The sequence below is a fragment of the Chiloscyllium punctatum genome, chromosome 27, assembly GCF_047496795.1.
Source record: "Chiloscyllium punctatum isolate Juve2018m chromosome 27, sChiPun1.3, whole genome shotgun sequence".
Taxonomy (NCBI): domain Eukaryota; kingdom Metazoa; phylum Chordata; class Chondrichthyes; order Orectolobiformes; family Hemiscylliidae; genus Chiloscyllium; species Chiloscyllium punctatum.
Genome location: NC_092765.1, coordinates 16,213,125 through 16,235,251, shown reverse-complemented (window position 1 = coordinate 16,235,251; position 22,127 = coordinate 16,213,125). Strand labels below are relative to the sequence as shown.

At 41.0% G+C, this 22,127-nt stretch overlaps 1 protein-coding gene across 4 annotated transcripts in view; it reads right to left on the bottom strand.

Moving 5' to 3' along the window:
- The window catches only part of LOC140453474 (synaptotagmin-like protein 1), a 153,532-nt gene that overhangs the window by 51,389 nt on the left and 80,016 nt on the right, over window positions 1–22,127 (bottom strand). For all 4 annotated transcript variants that reach the window (XM_072548179.1, XM_072548182.1, XM_072548181.1 and 1 more), the window contains 3 exons: window positions 21,812–21,960; window positions 4,208–4,361; window positions 3,573–3,639 (listed from right to left, as the gene is read on the bottom strand). In XM_072548179.1, coding sequence (XP_072404280.1) covers window positions 3,573–3,639; window positions 4,208–4,361; window positions 21,812–21,960 — 370 coding nt within the window. The remainder of the gene's footprint in view (window positions 1–3,572; window positions 3,640–4,207; window positions 4,362–21,811; window positions 21,961–22,127) is intronic.

Below are 22,127 nucleotides of genomic sequence, written 5' to 3'. Positions count from 1 at the left end.
GATTAGTTATGCAGCAGATACCCCTGTACTTCCTTACGAGTATGGTGCACCAGAAAATGGAGCTGTTTTGTAGAAATGGTGGCCCTTTCTGAATTATATAGATGCAGACTTTTCGGCTATATTGATCAGGGCCTTTATGTAGTCATGAGAGCTATGTCTAGTGGTCCAGGGGCCCCTGGGAGTGGGGTGGGGGAGTGGGGCGGGTGATGAATCCTGAACAAATACGGGTTTACTTACTAAAGCTCTCATTGGTGGGAAGCTTTGGTGGGATTGCACCGAGTGTAGTAATTTAACTGAATGTAATTTAAACCGAGTTATACTAAGGTAACTTAATAAATTATTTGTTGAATTGTAGTTTCTTTCCCCCCTCTCCTCAATGGTTTGTTGAGTAGAGTAGTAGTTTTTGTTTTCTGTTATTGTTATTATGTTACAAAGTTGTCACACTATTTTGTAGTGATTATGTAATTTTGTAAAATATTACAAATTTTTTTCTCAATAAAATATTTATTAGAAAAGTGTATAAGTCCTGCCCTATTTGCTTTTCCAAAATGCCCTAGCTCGCATTTATCTAAATTAAACTCCATCTGCCACACCTCAGCCCATTGGCCCAGCTGATCAAAATCCCGAGGAATTCTAGGGTAACCTTCTTCGTGGTCTACTACACCTCCAATTTTGGTGTCATCTACAAACTTACGAACAATATCTCCTATGTTCACATCCAAATCATTTATATAAATTACAAAAAGCAGTGGACACAGCACCAAACCTTGTGGCATACCAATAGCCACAGGCCTCCAGTATGAAAAGCAACCTTCCACCACCACCCTCTGTCTTCTACCTCTCAGCCAGTTCTGTATCCAAATGGCTAGCTCCCCCTGTATTCCATGAGATCTAACCTTGCTAAGCAGTCTCCCATGAGGAACCTTGTCGAACGCCTTACCGAAGTCTATATAGATCACATCTACCACTGTTACTTCTTCAAAAAAAACTCAATCAAGTTTGAGAGATATGATTTCCCAAGCAAAAGGCTACACTTACTAATCCTAATCAGTCCTTGCTTTTCCAAATACATGCACAGAGGAACCTTGATTATCTGAATGACGCGGGCAGGGAGTATTTTGTTTAGATAATCGAATGCTGGACGACACATTTTAGCCAAGCATCGGAAGATGAGGCGCTCTTCTGGCAGACCATAGCAACATGATGGCTGGAGGAAGAGCGCCTCATCTTCCGCCTAGGAACCCTCCAACCACAAGGGATGAACTCAGATTTCTTCAGTTTCCTCATTTCCCCTCCCCCCCACCTTGTCTCAGTCCCAACCCTCGAACTCAGCACCACCTTCCTAACCTGCAATCTTCTTCCTGACCTCTCCGCCCCCACCCCCACTCCGGCCTATCACCCTCACCTTAACCTCCATCCACCTATCGCATTTCCAACGCCCCTCCCCCAAGTCCCTCCTCCCTACCTTTTATCTTAGCCTGCTGGGCACACTTTCCTCATTCCTGAAGAAGGGCTCATGCCCGAAACGTCAATTCTCCTGCTCCTTGGATGCTGCCTGACCTGCTGCATTTTTCCAGCAACACATTTTCATCTCTGATCTCCAGCATCTGCAGTCCTCACTTTCTCATTTAGTATCTACCCCATTTTCTGTGGCTCTACACAAAGGTCGCCTTGCTGATTTTTGAGGGGCCCTATTCTCTCCCCAGTTACCCTTTTGTCCTTAAATGTATTTGTAAAAACCCTTTGGATTCTCCTTTAATTCTATTTGTCAAAGCTATCTCATGCCCCCATTTTGCCCTCCAGATTTCCCTCTTAAGTATACTCCTACTTCCTTTATACTCTAAGGATTCACTCGATCTCTCTGGTCTATACCTGACATATGCTTTCTTTGTTTTCTTCAACAAAATCTCAATTTCTCTAGTCATCCAGATTTCCCTACGCCTAGCAGCCTTTCCACCCTAACAGGAATATACTGTCTCTGGATTCTTGTTGTGATCTCATTTTTGAAGGCTTCCCATTTTCCAGTCGTCCATTCACTGCAAATATCTGCCCCCAATCAAGTTCTTGCTTAATATCGTCAAACCTAGCCTTCCTCCAATTTAGAACTTCAACTTTTCGTTCCAGTCAATCTTTTTCCATCACTATTTTAAAACTAATAGAATTATGGTCACTGGCCCCAAAGTTCTTCCCCACTGACACCTCAGTCACCTGCCCTGCCTTATTTCCTGAGAATATGTCAAGTTTTGCACCTTCTCTACTCTGTACATCCACATTGTGAATCAGAAGATTTGCTTGTACACACTAAAATTCCTTTCCATCTAAACGCTTAATTCTATGGAACTCCCAGTCTACGTTTGGACAGTTAAAATCCCATACCATAATCACCCTATTTTTCTTACAGATAACTGAAATCTCATTACAAATTTGTTTCTTGCTGACTATTAGGGGGTTGATAATACAATCCCAGTAAGGTGATTATCCCTTTATTTCTCTGTTCCACCCAAATGATTCCCCTGGATGTATTCCCAGGAACATCTTCCCTAAGTTCAGCAGTAATGCTGTTTCTTATCAAAAAAATGCCACTCCCCCTCCTATCTTGTCCTCCTCTCTATCCTTTCTATAGCAGTTGTATCCTAGAACATGAAGCTGCCAGACCTGTCCATCCTTCTGTAATTGCTATGATATTCAAGTCCCATCTTCTTAGCCATGCACAGAGTTCATCTGCCTTCCCTGTTAGGCCTCTTGCATTGAAATAAATGCAGGTTAATCTATCAGTCCTACGTTATTCTCTGCTTTGGTCCTGCCTGCCCTGACAGTTTGACTCGTTCCTTTTCCCAACTGTACCAGTCTCAGATTGATCTCTTTCCTCACTATCTCCCTGGGTCCCACCCTCACCTCACCTCAAGTTTAAGTCCTCTCGAGCAGCTCTACAAAATCTCCCTGCCAATATATTAATCCCCTTACAATTCAGGTGCAATGTATCCTTCTTGTACAGGTCACTCCTACCCAGAAGAAATTCAAATTATTCAAAAATGTGAACCCATCTCCCCAGACATGGAAACTATCCCTAAATAACTCCCACATTCGACAGGAAGCGCATACCACTCTACTCAAAGCCATCTTTGCTTCTTCACAATCTACAGACCCAGAAAATAGCACCATCTTTTTGTTCTAAAAAAACGTGCTCCTGGCTAACTTAGTATTTATAGTTTATATTTTAAAAATTTAATCAAGAGACAGATCTCAGTAAAACATGTAATCAAGAAAGAACACACTCTACTCACTACTGTAGACTTACAGCACAATTACACTTATGTACTTCTGTTCTTGTGCTGTGAGCTCTCCCACATACGTTCCTCCAAGGCAGCTGTGAATTTTGCTTTTTGTTACTTTTTCCTAGACGCACTCTGATGTCCAGCCACTTCTAGCAATGGTTTATTTCACAAAGTCAACTCATGATTATTAACAAATTGTAATGTATTTGGAATAAAACATTATGACACTGCAACCAGTAACCTTCTGGGACACAACAATACCTCAGAAATTAGTTTTAACAAATTTAACTGACTGACCTGGTTGTCAGCAGATAGTGTTACTGTTTCCTGTTCTGAAGTCACATTGCTTTCGTTGTCAGCAAATCTGTAAAATGTAGATAGCAGAACTGCTAATGCAGAAATAACTTCACTGCAGCATCAGTTATGCACTGCACATTCTCATTAGCATCACATTTGGTACATAATATACCATTTTGCAAATTTATATTTCTCAATTCTTATCCATTTCCCACTCCAACCTCTACCTGGAATTCCTGTCATCTTTAATTTTACTGCTATTATAATATTGGGAAAATGGCTGGCATTATACAGTGTCTACATGCCCAATGTTGTCATCCTAATTATTAATTTTAAATAAATTTTAGATTGGCACACAGTCAGAGAGACGCAGACATTCAGTCCAATCAATCTAGCTAACTGCAGGAACCCAGGTTTACCGTCTTGGTATTTATTTTCATTTTTTTCCTTCTTCAAACTAAGTTACTTGTAATTTTGATACATCATATTTGCCAACAAAACAGAATAGACTGCATGTCAGAAGGTAAAGTTCACAAAGTCTTGTATTTGACCAGCTGCGCATTATTATCTTGGATAGAGGTTAAAATACATAGATCACTTCCGTGAAATATTACACTTTACATTTGTCTTTGTACCTTTCAAGAATGTCTGCCTGTTCACAGTCTATTACGACCATTCTTGTAATCTCTTGTTCAGAACTAACATTCTCTAGCTGTTCTACCTCTTGATCTTCTTGCTTGTTAATGATGGTCTTCTCTTCATTAATTGTCACTTTTTTCTGTCTTTCACCTGTAAACAACACAAAAACATGACTTTAACAAAATCGATATTCAATTCAAACTCGTTAAATCTGTCCAAATTAACATCAATCTTAAAGATATGGTTTAAAGGGGCTCTGTAGGAAGGTTGATTTTGCTTAGGTTCCATGGAAGTAACTTGTAGCAGCTTTTGGACAAATATTTCTAGATGTGGAGAGCAGCCTGAAAAGATTCATTTTAAACATTAGATTTCTGTATCCACCAACATCTCTGAGAACACATGATACACAGTATACATCGTGGAGAAACTGCCACTTTCTGCAAATTACAAATAACACCCCTTTTGTTATTTTTGCTGAGTAACTATGATCCACATCACTATATTTACACAGCACAATGGTGCTTTGCTTGTCAAAACAATAAATCTATCACATAAAGTACACTTGTTAATGTATTAAACATCCCAAGATGTACAAACACATTTTGACATGAAGTAACAGAGTGGAGATTAGGAAAAGTGACCAAAAGTTTGATCAGAGTTAGTTTAAAAACATCTTGAAGAAAGAATGATAATTGTATTGAGAGACCCATGGGAATAAAATTTCAAACCTTGTGGCCCAGGCAGCTGAAGGCATAGACAGGTGAAGCAATGAAAATCAGGGTTGCGCAAGCAGCCAAACTTTTAAGGGGAGCAGAAAGCTTAGGAAGCTTTTAGGAGTTTAAATAGATAAGGGGAAATGAGCCTGTGAGGAATTTTAAAACAAAGATGAGGATTTCAAAACAAAGGTTTTGCCAGATTGAAAAGCAATGTAGATCAGCGAGCATACAGATGATGGATGAATGGGATTGGCGCAAATTCTGATACAGACAGGAGAGTTTGGGATGGGCTCAAATTTATGGGGATGGGAAGCCAGACAAGAAAGCATTGTAGGTCTGAAGGGACTCAAGGTATGAATGAGGATTTCAGAAGACAAACTATGACAGTTCATAAACGCTCATGCACCTCTACTCCAACACGAGTTCACAAAGGAATGTTGGGGCTGATGGTACTTAAATAACTCCACAGAGGCCAGATCCTATTACCAAATCACCCTTTATTCACATGTGGTGACACTGATTAGATTAGATTACTAACAGTGTGGAAACAGGCTCTTCGGCCCAACAAGTGCACACTGACCCACTGAAGCGCAACCCACCCAGACCCATTCCCCTATATTTACCTCTTCACCTAACATTACGGGCAATTTAGCATGGCCAATTCACCTAACCTGCACATTTTTGGACTGTGGGAGGAAACCTGAGCATTCGGAGGAAACCCACGCAGACACAGGGAGAATGTGCAAACTCCACACAGACAGTCGTCTGAGGTGGGAATTGAACCCAGGTCTCTGGTACTGAGGCAGCAGTGCTAACCACTGTGCCACCGTGCCGCCCATTTACCTTAGACAGTTTTCAAATTGAACAGGATATCTGACCTGCCTGTTCTTATCTGTCAGGCAGGGCTCCTGGATTTGACCAGATTAACAGTCCCAGTCAAGGAATTCATATTCCATGAGGTCCACTTGGCTGACCTTGTTACAATCGTTACAAGTAAAAGTACCAATAGTAGAGCAAAAATTTCGGGATGTACATAGGACAGAACTGGAAAAGGATAGGGAGTTACAAAGTTAGGAAGTAATAAGGTCATGAAGGGATTTGAATGCAGAACTCAAAAATCGCCCTTGGGGACACAACTGCAAACCACTTTAGGAACAGTAGTAAGTCATTCAGTCGCTTGAGTCTGTTCTGCCTTTAAAAGAGATTATAACAGATCTGTGGCCCAACTCCATAAACCTTCTTTTGGCCATATCCCTTAATACATTTGCTTAATAAAAGATTATAACTTACAACTAATCTACCATGAATTGCCATCTGTTGAAGAGAATTCCAAACCTCAATCATCCTGTGTGTGTAGAAGTGCTATCTAACATCTCTCCTGAATAGCCTAGCCCTAAGTTTTAGGCCTAAGATGTGCCAGACCTGCTGAGTTTTTCCAGCAGTTTTTAATTTTGTTACAAAGACCGCAAGCTGCTCAACTTGAAACACCAAGTCTGCAACATTTTCAGAGGGAGGTCATGTGATTCAGTTTGGACACAGGAGTCTGGCATATCTTGCCCAGAGTAAAAGCCTTTGTTCCTTCTCTCAATTTTCTCTGAAATTCCTGAAGGTTGAGAGTTGAAAATAATCAGTAGAAGATTTCATCATCATGCTTGGCTCTTGAAGGAGAATATGAAACATACCATAATGTTCTCCAGAAAAGTGAATTCAGCCAGCCATAAAATGATTCAGGAAGAAATTCCAGTGCAAAATGGATATACGAAAAGTTACTTTGTCATCTAGCTATGATGAATTATTTTTTCCTGAATTTAACTTAGTCAGAGAACATCTTAACAGGCTTTATGTATTTTCCCTCCAAACATGGAGGTGGTTTTGTGAATGTTTTGTCAAGAAGGGTGGTTGTACATCTTTGCAGAGTTTGAATGTTTTACTAATAATCTTTATTCTTTGCACGAGTAAGTTTTGTTTGCAATAAGTTAGTTATTTGTTAGTTAAGTGACCTGTCTGGTTTTTTTCTGATACTGAGCTACATACAGTCTAAATGAGCAATATCACCTTTAAATTGAAGGGCTGATGAAGGGCTTATGCCCGAAACGTTGATTCTCCTGCTCCTTGGATGCTGCCTGCCTGTGCTTTTCAGCACCACACTCTTGACCTTTTTTAAATTGAAGCCTTGTTGTGACTAGTGGAGGAGTGGGACAGGGGTCAGTCACCTCTCCTAATCTAGAATTGTGTTAGAACTATCTATAACTTCCCTCTGCTCTTTGGTATAACCATTACCTAAACTGCTTTCTTTGTGAAAACAAAATGAAGGAGCAATTTCATATTTTATCCACATCCCATCTCTACATGGACATTTCCCTTTGGGTCTGTAGTGGCCCACGTTTCCCCTCATGGACCACTTCCATGTTCATGAAATGTTTTCAGAATCAATTTAATGAAACCTGCCAATGGTTGCTTGTAGCTACTCTTTCCCTCTTACAGTAATAATTAATTTTCTCCTGTACTTTTCCACATTATTCTTTATTATTGACTGAACTTTACTTCTGACTTTAATCATAAGTCACCTTCTGTTTTATTTTTGACGTCAAGGCATCTTTGCTTTAGATGTTTCTTTCCCTTGCAAGGATTGTACCTAATATATTCCTGAAAATTCTTCATTGAACTCCTCCCAATATACCAGTTACTGCTTTACCTTTAAATCACTTTTCAAAGTGGTGCTGATTTCCTTCTTAAATCACTCACATTTCATCTGTGATATTTATCTTTCATAATTATTCTAACCCAAATTATGTTGTAGTATTGTTGGTTGGTTGGTTTCTTAATAGAACACACTATCTGGTAAATTTCCCAGATCCAGCACTCCTTGCTTTGTTAGATGACGATGACGATGATTATTCACAATGGTTCAAGTACTGAAGCAGTCCATTACCAAATGCAGAAAGACCTGGACAATAACCAAGTTTGGGTAACAAATAACATTTATACTGCACAAATTTTGGTTAATAGCCATCTCCAACAAATGAGAATCTGACCATTACCCCATGACATTACTACATATGAATCTCCCACTATCAACAACTTAGAGGTTACCATTAACCAGAACCTAAAAAGGAGTACTTTGCATCAGTATTTACTGTGGCAAAGGATATGGAAGATATAGACTGTAGGGAAATAGATGGTGACATCTTGCAAGATGTCCATATTACAGAGGAGGGCATGCTGGATGTCTTGAAACGAGTAAAAGGTGGATAAATCCCTAGGACCTGATCAGGCGTACCGGAGAACTCTGTGGGAAGCTAGAGAAGTGATTGCTAAGCGTCTTGCTGAGATATTTATATTTATAGTTACAGGGGAAGTGCCGGAAGATTGGAGGTTGGCTAACCTGGTGCCACTGTTTAAGAAGGGTGGTAAGGACAAGCCAGGGAACAATAGACCAGTGAGCCTGACCTCAGTGGTGGGCCAGTTGTTGGAGGGAATCCTGAGGGACAGGATGTACATGTATTTTGGAAGGTAAGGACTGATTAGGGATAGTCAACACGGCTTTGTGAGTGGGAAATCATGTCTCACAAACTTGATTGAGTTTTTTGAAGAAGTAACAAAGAGGATTGATGAGGGCAGAGCGGTAGATGTGATCTATATGGACTTCAGTAAGATGTTTGACAAGGTTCCCCATGGGAGACGGATTAGCAAGGTTAGATCTCACGGAATACAGGGAGAACTAGCCACTTGGATACAGAACTGGCTCAAAGGTAGAAGACAGCGAGTGGTGATGGAAGGTTGTTTTTCAGACTGGAGGCCTGTGACCAGTGGAGTGCCACAAGGATCAGTGCTGGGTCCTCTACTTTTTGTCATTTACATAAATGATTTGGATGCGCGCATAAGAGGTACAGTTAGTAAGTTTGCAGATGACACCAAAATTGGAGGTGTAGTGGACAGTGAAGAAGGTTACCTCAGATTACAACTGGATCTTGACCAGATGGGCCAATGGGCTGAGAAGTGGCAGATGGAGTTTAATTCAGATAAATGCGAGGTGCTGCGTTTTGGGAAAGCAAATCTTAGCAGGACTTATACACTTAATGGTAAGGCCCTAGGGAGTATTGCTGAACAAAGAGACCTTGGAGTGCAGGTTCATAGCTCCTTGAAAGTGGAGTTGCAGGTAGATAGGATAGTGAAGAACACCTTTGGTATGCTTTCTTTTATTGGTCAGAGTATTGAGTACAGGATTTGGGAGGTCATGTTGCGACTGTACAGGACGTTGGTTAAGCCACTGTGGGAATACTGCGTGCAATTCTGGTGTATTTCCTATTGGAAAGATGTTGTGAAACTTGAAAGGGTTCAGAAAAGATTTACAAGGATGTTGCCAGGGTTGGAGGATTTGAGCTATAGGGCGAGGCTGAACAGGCTGGGGCTGTTTTCCCTGGAGTGTTGGAGGCCGAGGGGTGACCTTATAGAGGTTTACAAAATTATGAGGGGCATGGATAGGGTAAATAGGCAAAGTCTTTTCCCAGGGGTCGGGTAGTCCGGAACTAGAGGGCATAGGTTTAGGGTGAGAAGGGAAAAATATAAAAAAGGACATAAGGGGCAACTTTTTCACGCCGACAGTAGTACGTGTATGGAATGAGCTACCAGACGAAGTGGTGGACGCTGGTACAATTGTAACATTTAAAAGGCATTTGGATGGGTATATGAATAGGAAGGGTTTGGAGGGATATGGGCCGGGTGCTGGCAGGTGGGACTAGATTGGGTTCGGATATCTGGTTGGCATGGATGGGTTGGACTGAAGGGTCTGTTTCCATGCTGTACATCTCTATGACTAGTCATACAAGTAATAGGGTTACAATTGCAGATCAAAAAGTTAGGAATCCTTAAAGAAGTAACCCACCTCCTGACACCAAAACATCTGTCCATCATCTACAACATGTTATTCAAGGTAAAATGGAACACTGCCCACTTGCCTTAATGAGTGCAGCTTCCAGAACACTCAAGAAGCTTGACACCAATTTGGACAAAGCAGACCGCTTGATTTGCACTACATCTACAAACTTTCACTGTCCACCACAGACAGACATTCAGTAGCAGCAGTGTGTCATCTACAAGATGCATAGTGAAAATAAACCAAATTCCTTAAGACTGCACCTTCCATATCCAATACCAGTGAAAGACAAGGGTAGCTGCTAATAGGAACATGACCAACAAGTTCCCCTCTCAACCATTTACCATCTCATCTTGAAAGTATGTTGTTGTCCCTTCAGTGTCACTGGGTTGAATCCTGGAACTCTCTCCTTAAAAGCACTGTGGACCATCCTAAACCAAATGGACTGCAGTGGTTCAAGAAAGCAGCTCACCACCACCACCTCTCAAGGGCATCCAGAGATGGCAAAAAATTCTGGCCTGGCCAGGGAGGCCCTTTCCCATGAAAGGATTCAAAAATTCTAATATTCTTAAGAGATGTTGTAATGCAGTGGCAGCATCCCTACCACTGAGCTAGAAACTTTGGTTCAATTTCCACTTCAGAACTTGATGGCCATGGAACATGCTTTCAGAATTTGACCACAGCTTGATTACCAACTTGTAAACATCTATGGCAGGTGATAAGAATGGGAGAGTACCGGTCATCCATGCTTGATACAGTGGCATCTTCCAAGCTACATCCTTTGGTGACTGGTTAGCAATCTGTTCCAGAAAATTAGCAATGAAAACTGACATAATCATACGCTTGGCTCATGCACCACAAGATTCAGACTTGGAATCATTTTGTACATCCTTTCTACACAGAACTGGAAGATCACCCTGAATAAATATGGCCATGCTCCTTTCTCTTTAGATCCTTCTTTATCATTCATGATTACTTGCTAACTAGGCATTGTAAGAACCTATTTCTGGCCTTAGTTAAGTCATGTATTTGTTATTACAGCAACATCATATTCCTATCTGTGGGATTCATGCCTGGGTGTCTCTAACCTCATTAGCTGCACTATGGGCATTACCATTTATATAATTTAGTATTTTCTTCAACTTATTTTTAAAAACTTTCCCTAGCCTTGTTCTTGCATTTTTAGCATCTTTCTGATTTTAACTTTTGCCCATATTTCTCTGTCCTTTGATCTTAGTATTGTTGCTTCTATTTTCTGGTTCCCCTTATTGTACCAAATTAGTTTAAGCACTTCCCTGCAGTACTAGTTAAGCACTCAAGAAAACACTGCTCCCACGTTAACTTCGATGCAGCCTATCACTTTCTCCCAGATTCAAGAATCTGAAATTCTCTCAACTGCACCACTTCTCCAGCCACATATCAAAAAAAATTGCTTCCCTGCACAATCTTCCTTTTACTATACTCACTATAAAATGCTAATGGGAGTAATCCTGAGATTAATATCCTTGAGTTCTATTTAAAAATCTTTTTCCAAGCTCTTGACACTCTGCTGGAAGGATTTTCATACTTTCTCTACTTATCTAATTTGTTCTGGCTGTTCCCTTTCCTCTTGCAGGCTGGCTTGCATTTGTTCAGTGACACCATTTATTGTGACACCAGTGAGATCAACATACCATCTAGGAATTGCTTATGCTAACATAACAACCTGTCTATGCCCAAAACTATTAATTTCCTATTTCTACTCTTTCTTTAACCTTGTGTGAAGTTAAATCTCTCATGGTTCCAGGGGTTTTATTCTTATTGCATTTTTCCAGCATTGTCATTCTTCTTGGCATTCAAAACATGAAATGCTTCTTTACCTATCCCAGGAGTAATTGGAATGTCCAAGTCATTTCATGAATTCACAACTTGATGTATCAAATGGAGACTATTACAGCAATACATTGAAAATCAGGGCTGACCAGCAACAAAAGCTAGTACAACAATCAAAACGAATTCAAGATAGAACCACTAAAGTTTACAAGATAGAAGGTGACTGACTGCAAAAGATAAAGCTGAACCATTCTAGGCAATCTTTGTCTCCTGCAGTGGGCTCCACCATCACAGATGGTAGTTTTCAGCCAATTCAATTCACTCGATATCGAGAAACTGTTGGAAGCACTGGATAGTGCAGAGGTTATGAGCCTTGATGACATTCCAGTAATAGTGCTGAAGACTTATGCTCCAAAAAATTGCCAATCACCCAGCCAAGCTGATCCAATATAGTTACAACACTGGCATTGACTAACGATATGGAAAATCAACCAGGTTTCTCTTGTACTTAAAAAACAGGATAAATTCAACCTGGTCAATTACCGTGTCATCAGTCAGGCAATCTCAATCATCAGTAAAGTGATGGAAGGTGTCATCAATTGTGCTATTAAGCAGCACCTGCTTAGTGACACCCAGATTGGGTTCTACAGGGCCACTCAGGTCCTGACCTCATTACAGCCTTGGTTCAAACATGGACAAAAGAGCTGAATTGCAGAGGGGAGTTAAGAGTGACAGCTCTTGACATCAAGGCTACATTCGACCAAGTGTGGCATCAAGGAGTCCTAGCAAAATTGGAATCAATGGGAATTGGGACAACCTCTCTGATGGTTGGATTCATATCCAGCACACAGGAAGATGATTGCAATTGTTAGAGGTCACTCATCTCAGCTCTAGGATATTTCTGCAGGAGTTCCTCAGGATAGTGTCCTAGCCCCCTTTAGTTGCTTCAGTGACTTTCCCTCCATAAAGGCCAGACGTGGGAAGGTTTGCCATTGATTGCACAATGTTCAGCATAACTTACAGCTTTGCAGATACTGAAGCAGTCCATTTTCAAACAAAACAAGATCCTGACAATATCCAGGCTTGGACTGACAAGTAGCAAGTAACATTCACAGCTTACAAATGACAGGCATTGATTATCTCCAATAAGAGACAGAGACAATCTAACCACCACCATTTTAATTTCAATGATGTTACCATCACCAAATCCCCACTATCAATATCCTGTGGGTTACCATTTACAAGTTGAATCTTTTGGAAACAGTAGAGACAGATGATACTGCTAGTCCGCGAGGCAGCCAGGTCTGTCAATCAAAAGTTGACATGGAAGCAGAGCAGAAGAGTCGGACATTGCACAGAGCCCTGGTAATAGGGGACTCCATAGGGAGAGGAACTGACCGGGGTTTTTGTGGCAGCAGGCAGGACTTAAGGATGGTGTGTTGCCTTCCTGGTGCCAGGGTTAAAGACATCACTGACAGAGTGCAGGAAATCCTCAAGGACGAAGGTGAAGAGCCAGAGGTGGTGGTACATGTTGCCACAAATGATGTCGGGAAGAAGAGGAGGAACATACTACAGTGGGACTTTGGAGAACTAGGAAGAAGGCTGAAAAGCAGGATGTCCAGGGTGGTTGTCTCCAGTTTGCTTCCAGTTCCTCAGGCTGGTGAAGCCAGAAACAGGGAGATAATGGGACTTGACATGTGGCTGGGGAACTGGTGCAGGAAGCAAGGATTTAAATTCTTGGATCACTGGGGTATGTTTTGTGGTAAGCATAAATTTTACAAGAAAGACGGTTTGCAACTTAATAGGTTGGGGACCAGCATTCTGGCAGGCAGGTTTGCTACTGCAACACAGCTACGTTTAAACTAAGTAGTGGGGGGGGGGAACAAACTGGATGTTTAAGGAGGAAATTGAAGGGAAAGTTAGAACAAGGGAAGTCAAGAAAGACAACTGTATCAATGAAGCAGAAAACTCAAAAAGGGATCATGCTGTAAGGTTGAGTGAAATAGGAGTTGATGGGAAAGGTGAGGGCAGTAACAAATTAAAATATATGAATGCATGAAGCATCAGAAATAAGATGGATGAGCTTGAGGCTCAAGAAAGAGACTTTGTGGAGGGTCTCAGAGATGGATTCTTAGAACAGCTGGTGCTGGAGCCTAGCAGGGAGAAGGCAATTCTGGATCTGGTATTGTGCAACGAACCAGAATTTATCAGGGACCTCGAAGTGAAGGAGCCATTGGGAAGTAGTGACCATAATACAATAAGCTTCAATCTGCAATTTGAGAGGGAGAGGGTACAATCGGAAGTGACAATATTTCTGTTGAATAAAGGGAACTATGGATCTACGAGGGAGGAGCTGGCCAAAGTTCAATGGTGCAATACCTTAGCAGGGATGACAATGGAGGAACAATGACAGATATTTCTGTGTATAATGCAGAAGATGCAGGATCAGTTCATTCCAAAAAGGAAGAAAGATCCTAGGAGGAGGCATGGGTGGCCATGGCTGACAAGGGAAGTTAAGAAACTTATAAAGTTAAAAGAGAAAAAGTATAACATAGCAAAGATAAGTGGGAAAACAGAGGACTGGGAAGCTTTTAAAGAACAAACAGAGGATTACTAAGAAGGAAATATGCAGAGAAAAAGAGGTACGAAGGTAAACTGGCCAAAAGTATTCAGGAGGATAGTAAAAGCTTTTTTTAGGTATGTGAAAGGCAAAAAAATGGTTAAGACTAAAATTGGGCCCTTGAAGACAGAAACAGGGGAATATGTTATGGGGAACAAAGAAATGGCAAAAGAATTGAATTGGTACTTCAGATCTGTGTTCACTGGGGAAGACACAAGCAATCTCCCTGAGGTAACAGTGGCTGAAGGACCTGAACTTAAGGGAATTTATATTTGCCAGGAATTGGTGTTGGAGAAACTGTTAAGTCTGAAGGTTGATAGGTCCCCGGGGCCTGATGGTCTACATCCCAGGGTACTGAAGGAGGTGGCTCGAGAAATCGTGGATGCGTTGGTGATTATTTTCCAAAGTTCGATAGATTCGGGATCAGTTCCTGCGGATCGGAGGGTGGCTAATGTTGTACCACTTTTTAAGAAAAGTGGGAGAGAGAAGGCAGGAAATTATAGACCAGTTAGTCTGACTTCAGTGGTGGGAAAGATGCTGGAGTCTATTATAAAGGATGAAATTACGACACATCTGGATAGTAGTAACAGGATAGGTCAGAGTCAGCATGGATTTACGAAGGGGAAATCATGCTTGACTAATCTTCTGGAATTTTTTGAGGATGTAACTCTGAAGATGGACAAGGGAGATCCAGTAGATGTAGTGTACCTTGACTTTCAGAAAGCTTTTGATAAAGTCCCACATAGGAGGTTAGTGAGCAAAATTAGGGCGCATGGTATTGGGGGCAAAGTACTAACTTGGATTGAAAATTGGTTGGCTGACAGGAAACAAAGAGTAGTGATAAACGGCTCCATTTCGGAATGGCAGGCAGTGACCAGTGGGGTACCACAGGGATCAGTGCTGGGTCTGCAGCTTTTTACAATATATATTAATGATATAGAAGATGGTATTAGTAATAACATTAGCAAATTTGCTGATGATACTAAGCTGGGTATCAGGGTGAAATGTGAGGAGGATGTTAGAAGATTACAGGGTGACCTGGACAGGTTAGGTGAGTGGTCAGATGCATGGCAGATGCAGTTTAATGTGGATAAATGTACGGTTATCCACTTTGGTGGCAAGAACAGGAAGGCAGATTACTACCTAAATGGAATCAATTTAGGTAAAGGGTAGTACAAAGAGATCTGGGTGTTCTTGTACACCAGTCAATGAAGGTAAGCATGCAGGTACAGCAGGTAGTGAAGGTGGCTAATAGCATGCTAGCCTTCATAACAAGAGGGATTGAGTATAGTAGCAAAGAGGTTCGTCTGCAGCTGTACAGGGGCCTGGTGAGACCACACCTGGAGTGTTGTGTGCAGTTCTGGTCTCTAAATTTGAGAAAAGACATTCTGGCTATTGAGGGAGTGCAGCGTAGGTTCACGAGGTCAATTCCTGGAATGGCGGGATTACCTTACGCTGAAAGACTGGAGTGACTGGGCTTGTATACCCTTGAGTTTAGAAGACTGAGAGGGGATCTGATTGAGACATATAAGATTATTAAAGGATTGGACACTCTGGAGGCAGGAAACATGTTTCCACTGATGGGCGAGTGCCGAACCAGAGGATACAACTTAAAAATATGGGGTAGACCATTTAGGACAGAGATGAGGAGAAACTTCTTCACCCAGGGAGTGATGGCTGTGTGGAACGCTCTGCCCCAGAGGGCAGTGGCGGCCCAGTCTCTGGATTCATTTAAGAAAGAGTTGGATAGAGCTCGCAAGGATAGTGGAATCAAGGGTTATGGTGATAAGGCAGGAACAGGATACTGATTAAGGATGATCAGCCATGATCATATTTGAATGGTGGTGCAGGCTCGAAGGGCAGAATGGCCTACACCTGCACCTATTTTCTTAAATTTAACTAGATGTAGACATAATGTCAATGCAGTGGCTACAAGAGCTGGTTGGAGGCTAGAAAACTGCTGGAGTAACTCACCTCCTGACTCTCTAAAACCTGTCCACCACCTACAAGGTACAAGTCATGAGTGTGAAGGAACATTCCCCACTTGGCTGGATGGGTGCAGTTGCAACAACAAAAGAAGCTTGACACCATTCAAGAAAAAGTTGCCCACTTGATTGGCACCACAAACATCTACTCCCTCTTGCACAGATGTCCAGTTGCAGCAGTGTGTACAATCAATCAACAAGATGACTGTAGAAACTCACCAAAGACCCTTTGGTAGGATTTGGGTGTTTGGAAGTACTATCTAGAAGGACAAGGTCAGCAGATACATGGGAAGACCACCACCTGCAAGTTCACCCCCAAGTTACTCACCATCCTCATTTGGAAATAATCACCATTCCTTCACAGTTGCTGGGTCAAAATCCTAGAATTCCCTCTTTAATGGCATTTTGGGTCTACCTATAGAGCTTGGACTGCACTGATTCAAGAAAGCTACCCACCATCACCTTCTGAACAACAAGCAATGAGCAATATATGCTAGCCCAACCAGTGAAGCCCATATCCCAAGAAGAATCAAACAAAAAAGTCTGACCTGTTGTGTCTGAGCTGACTTTTTGAAAGGAACAACCCAAAGCTAATTTTGTTGCTGATAAATACTTTTTAATATGTTACATCTCATTGGAGTAGTGTGCTAAAAATTAAGGCTTGCTATACCCAGAGTAATCAAGAACTTAAATATTTTTAAAAGTACATAGAATTTCTCAATTTATTTGACTTTCAATCCCAGGACAACAGACAGCTTCTGCACGGAATAAGAATGACTATTTATTACGTACAAATCGACGCTCACTACAGGTTAACAATTATAAAACATCAGTATCTAACTCTACACGATGGGGTTAGTCAGCTCAGGTTGTTGGACAGCTGGTTTGCAACACAGTGACACCAGCAGTGCAGGTTCAAATCCCACACCAGCTGAGGTAACTATGAATGTCCTGCTTTCACAACCATGCTCAGACCTGAGGTGTGATGACCTTCTGTTTAAATTCACCAGTCATCTCTAAGGACAGAGCAACACTGCAGGACTATGGCAACTTAACCTTTGCCTTATTCTAATCCCTTTTAAATAACTCCTGTACACATATGGTAAAAAACGGGGTAAAAAAAAAACATAGGTATTATGGACAGAGCAAGAACTGGGAATGCAGTTACTATTGCTGTTCACATGATTTGCCGAGATGATACTTGTGCTGATAAGGAAATCTTTTCTTAAATCTTCTTTTCTGGATGCTTTCACTTGTCTGCAGAAGGTACAGGTTTACTTTTACAAAATGGTCTCAGATTTACTAATTTTAACAAACTCAAATTGTTTCTCTTGAACAGTTTTTTTTCCTGCAGACAGCTCTTGAGATGGTGGAGATCTCATGGCTTCTCACGGCATTCATAGGTGCAAGCTGTTCAGCTAACTGGGAGCCAGAGGATTGGCCGCCAGAAGGCCTTTGTCATTGATAACTGGTCGCTAGTCCACAGACCAATCAGCCACATGTTGCTGAGCGAATTGCCATTTGGACACATCCTGGATCAAGTTTTTCTGTAAACCTCCTCCCAGTGCTATTTGAATCAGTAGCTGTATGTGAGATATTGTATTTGCTTCACTAAATCATTCACAAGCACACTATGTTGACTGTATTGTGTTTCCCTTCATGCTTTTGGAATACATTTTACTAATACAAGACAAACTAAAGTAAAACATCCCTTTTGCGTCTTTATACCTTTCAATTCCTATTGGCCCCATGCTATAAGCAGTGTTTAGACCTGTCTCTGTATCACAGGCTACCCCTGAATAAGTGTTAATACTGTAACCTACTCAGAACAATGCCACTCTACCATTGTGTATCCATAACTCACTCAAAACTATGAAAAGATTATAATATTAGTTAGCCCTTAATAACAGTCTCTTGGGACCTGAATAGAGTGCAGAACATCAAACAGTTTCCTCCAATGATATGTACCTTTTAAAGATATCATAATTCGGCCATTATCCCCTTTAAAAAACTTACTGACAAAACAGCACTTACATGAGACTTCATGAATTAATGTCAAAACCGGCAATGAAATCTCATGACCAGCTCTACGTACTGAATAAAATTAGAGGATATATGTTTAATTGATAACTTATTTAGATCATACAGGTCTAGTATTTCTACTAACATTAATAACTTTAAAGACAAAAGGACTAATATCTCTTAATTATACAAGGTCAGACTTGACAGACATTCTAATCTTATCGGAAGTAACAGCCAGCATTTAACAAGTGCTTAAAACTATCTCCTACTTCCCCGGAACAGATATCACGCAAAACGGTGTACAGTAGATACAATTATGTAACACCATAATGCTAAATGTATGGAAGAACTGTGTATAAAGAGGCTACTGTAAACACTACTTCAGATTCCATTGCTACCTCGAACTATGCTACTGCTGATGCGCAATAAAGAGGCTATATTCGATCTTTTTCAACACAATTCTACGCTGTATCACTTAGAGTATCATGATACTTGCATTTTAAAATTGCTGCAGTCATAGAATCAGAATTATACAGCATGGAAACAGACCCTTTGGGCCAACTCGTCTGCATTGATCAGACATCCCAATCTGATCTCATCCCATTTGCCAGCATATCTCTCTAAACCCTTCTTATTCATATACCCATCCAGATGTCTTTTAAATGTTGTAAATATACCTGCCTTCATCACTCTGGCAGTTGTTCCATACACACCACCCCCTGCATGAAAAAGTTAACCCTCAGGGCCTTTTTAAATCTTTCCCCTCTCACCTATGCCATCTAATTTTGGACCCCCACCCAAGGAAAAAGACCTTGACTATTCACGCTATCCATACTGCTCTGATTTTACAAACTTCTATAATTTCAGCCTACAATTTCCAGGGAAATAAAGTTCCAGCTTATTCAGCCTCTCCCTGTAACTCAAACCCCCCAGTCCTGGCAACATCCTTGTAAATCTTATCTGAACCCTCAAGTTTAACAACCTTCCTATAAAAGAACGACCAGAATCATAAAGAACATTCTAAATGTAGCCTTACCAATATCCTGTATAGCAGCAACATGATGTCCCAACTCCTATATTTAATGTACTGACCAATGAAAACAACTGTTCCAAACGCTGCCTTCACCACCCTGTATACATGCGACTCCACTTTCAAGGAATTATGCACCTGCACCCCTAGGTCTCTGTTCAGTAACACTCTGCAGGACCCTGCTCATTAACTATACAAGTCCTGCCTTGGTTTGTCTTACAAAAATTCAACACCTAACTTTACTTTATTTAAATGAAAGTCCATCTTCTGCTCCTTAGCTTATTGGCTCACCTGACCAAGATCTATTGTACTCCAAGATAATCTTCTTTGCTGTCCACTACACACATATTTTGGTGTCATCTGCAAACTTATGAACCATTCCTCCCATATTCATATTCAAATCATTTTATATGAAATGATGAAAAGTAGTGGACCCAGCACCGATCCCTGTAGCACACTGCTGGTCACAGGCCTCCAGTCCAAAAAGCAACCCACTACCATCACCCTCTGTCTCCTACCTTCAAGTCAATTTTCTGCAAAGTTCTCAAAAACACATGATCAGATCCCTGATATTTATCTATCTTCATGCATTTTAAGACCCCCCCAGCATCTCCTCTTCTGTAATATGAACTATTTTCAAGACGTCACTATTTATTTCCCCAATTTCCTCGCTTCCATGACCTTCTGGACGGTAAATGCTGTTTAGTATCTCACCTATATCTTGTGGTTCCACACATAGATGGCCATATTAATCTAAGGGACCCTACTCTCTCCCTAGACAATCTTTTGCCCCTAATGCACTTGAAGAATCTCTGGATTCTACTTAACTCTATTTGCCAAAGCTATCTCATGTCGTTTTTTTGCCCTCCAAATTTCCTTCTTAAGTATATTCCTAATACCCCATGCTCCTCTAGGAATTCACTCAATCCCAGTTGTCGAAACCTTCGTCTTACCTGATAGATGCCTCCTTCTTTTTATTGACCAGAGCCTCAATTTCCCTAGTCATCCAGTATTCTCTACACCCACTAGCCTTTCCCTTCATACCAAAAGGGACATATTGTCTCTGGAGGTAAAAACAATGACTGCAGATGCTGGAAACCAGATTCTGGATTAGTGACGCTGGAAGAGCACAACAGTTCAGGCAGCATCCAAGAAGCAGCGAAATCGACATTTCAGGCAAAAGCCCTTCATCAGCCCTTCATCAATCATTCCTGATGAAGGGCTTATGCCCGAAACGTCGATTTTGCTGCTCCTTGGATGCTGCCTGAACTGCTGTGCTCTTCCAGCACCGCTAATCCAGAATATTGTCTCTGGACTCTTGTTATCTCTTTAAAGGCCTCCCAGTTCCCAACCATTCCTTTATCTATGAATAGCCTCCCCCAAACAACTTTTAAAAGTTCCTGTCTCATACTGTCAAAATTGACCTTACTTCAATTTAGAACTTTAACTTTTTGAATACATCTATCGATTTTCATAACTATTTTAAACCTAACAGAATTATGATCACTTGCCCCAAAGTTCTCCCCCACTGACACCTCAGTCACTTGCCCTGCCTTATTTCCCAACAAAAGGTCAAGTACTGGTCCTTCTCAAGTAGGTACATTCATATATTCAATAAGAAACTTTTCTTGTACACACCTAACAACCATCGAAACCGTTAACATGATGACAGTCCCAGTCCAAGTTTGGAAAGGTGAAATCTCCTACCATTACAACCTTATTATTCTTACAGATATCGGAAATCATCTTACATATTTGCTTTTCAATTTCCTGTTGACAATTGGGGGGGCCTATAGGACAAAATCTTCGAGGAGAAAGTGAGGACTGCAGATGCTGGAGATCAGAGCTGAAAATGTGTTGCTGGAAAAGCGCAGGTCAGGCAGCATCCAAGGAGCAGAAGAATCGACGTTTCGGGCATCAGCCCTTCTTCAGGAAGAAGGGCTGATGCCCGAAACGTCGATTCTCCTGTTCCTTGGATGCTGCCTGACCTGCTGCGCTTTTCCAGCAACACATTTTCAGGCCTAAAGGACAATCCTAACAATGTGATCATCCTTTTCTTTTTTTCTCAGTTCCACCCATATAACTTCACTGGATGATCTCCCAGAAATATTCCCCCCCCACCACCACCTTGGTACAGCCACTATTTATCCCTAACCAAGAGTTCTTAATCAATCCTTGACTTTTATTTTCTTGTTTCAGGCCATAAAAGTATAGTAAAATGAAAACACTGTTTTTACAACCACATATCCAGTTTTACCTTGAAAGCTATACCAATCTCTTCTCCAATCTCTCCCTGTGACAAAACATTCCAAACACCAATTAGCTTCTGTGCAAAACCATTTTTTTCTAAACCCCCCCCCCCACCACCTTACTCTTATGAGTGTGGAAATTTGCAAAAGGACATGAAGAAATTGAAGATCCTTCAAAATAACCTTTCCTGATTATTCTGTCACAACTGTTCCTAACTTTAAAATCCTCCAATAGATCTCCTCTTAGTTTTTTTTTGCTCCTATAGAAACAGTTTACCTTTTAGATTTACCTTTTGTTCTTTTCTTCTTACGAATAGAGGCACGTACAATATCTGATCCAAACTTTTTGTCTGTGTGTCGCTTTGCTCTGACTTCCTTAAACCAATCACCTGTTGCAATTTTTAACTGTTCAGGATTAAGAACAGATTGTTGCAACTTCCTGCAAAATTCACAAGAGAAACATTTAGGAGCAGTAACACAAGTTAAATGTAAGAAGGAGCAGTTATGTACCAATAATATCTCATGAATTAAGATTCATGATCACTGTCCTAAAGCTCTGTAAAAGATTTAGAAAATGGGGGAAATTACGCATTAAGGCTTCAAATT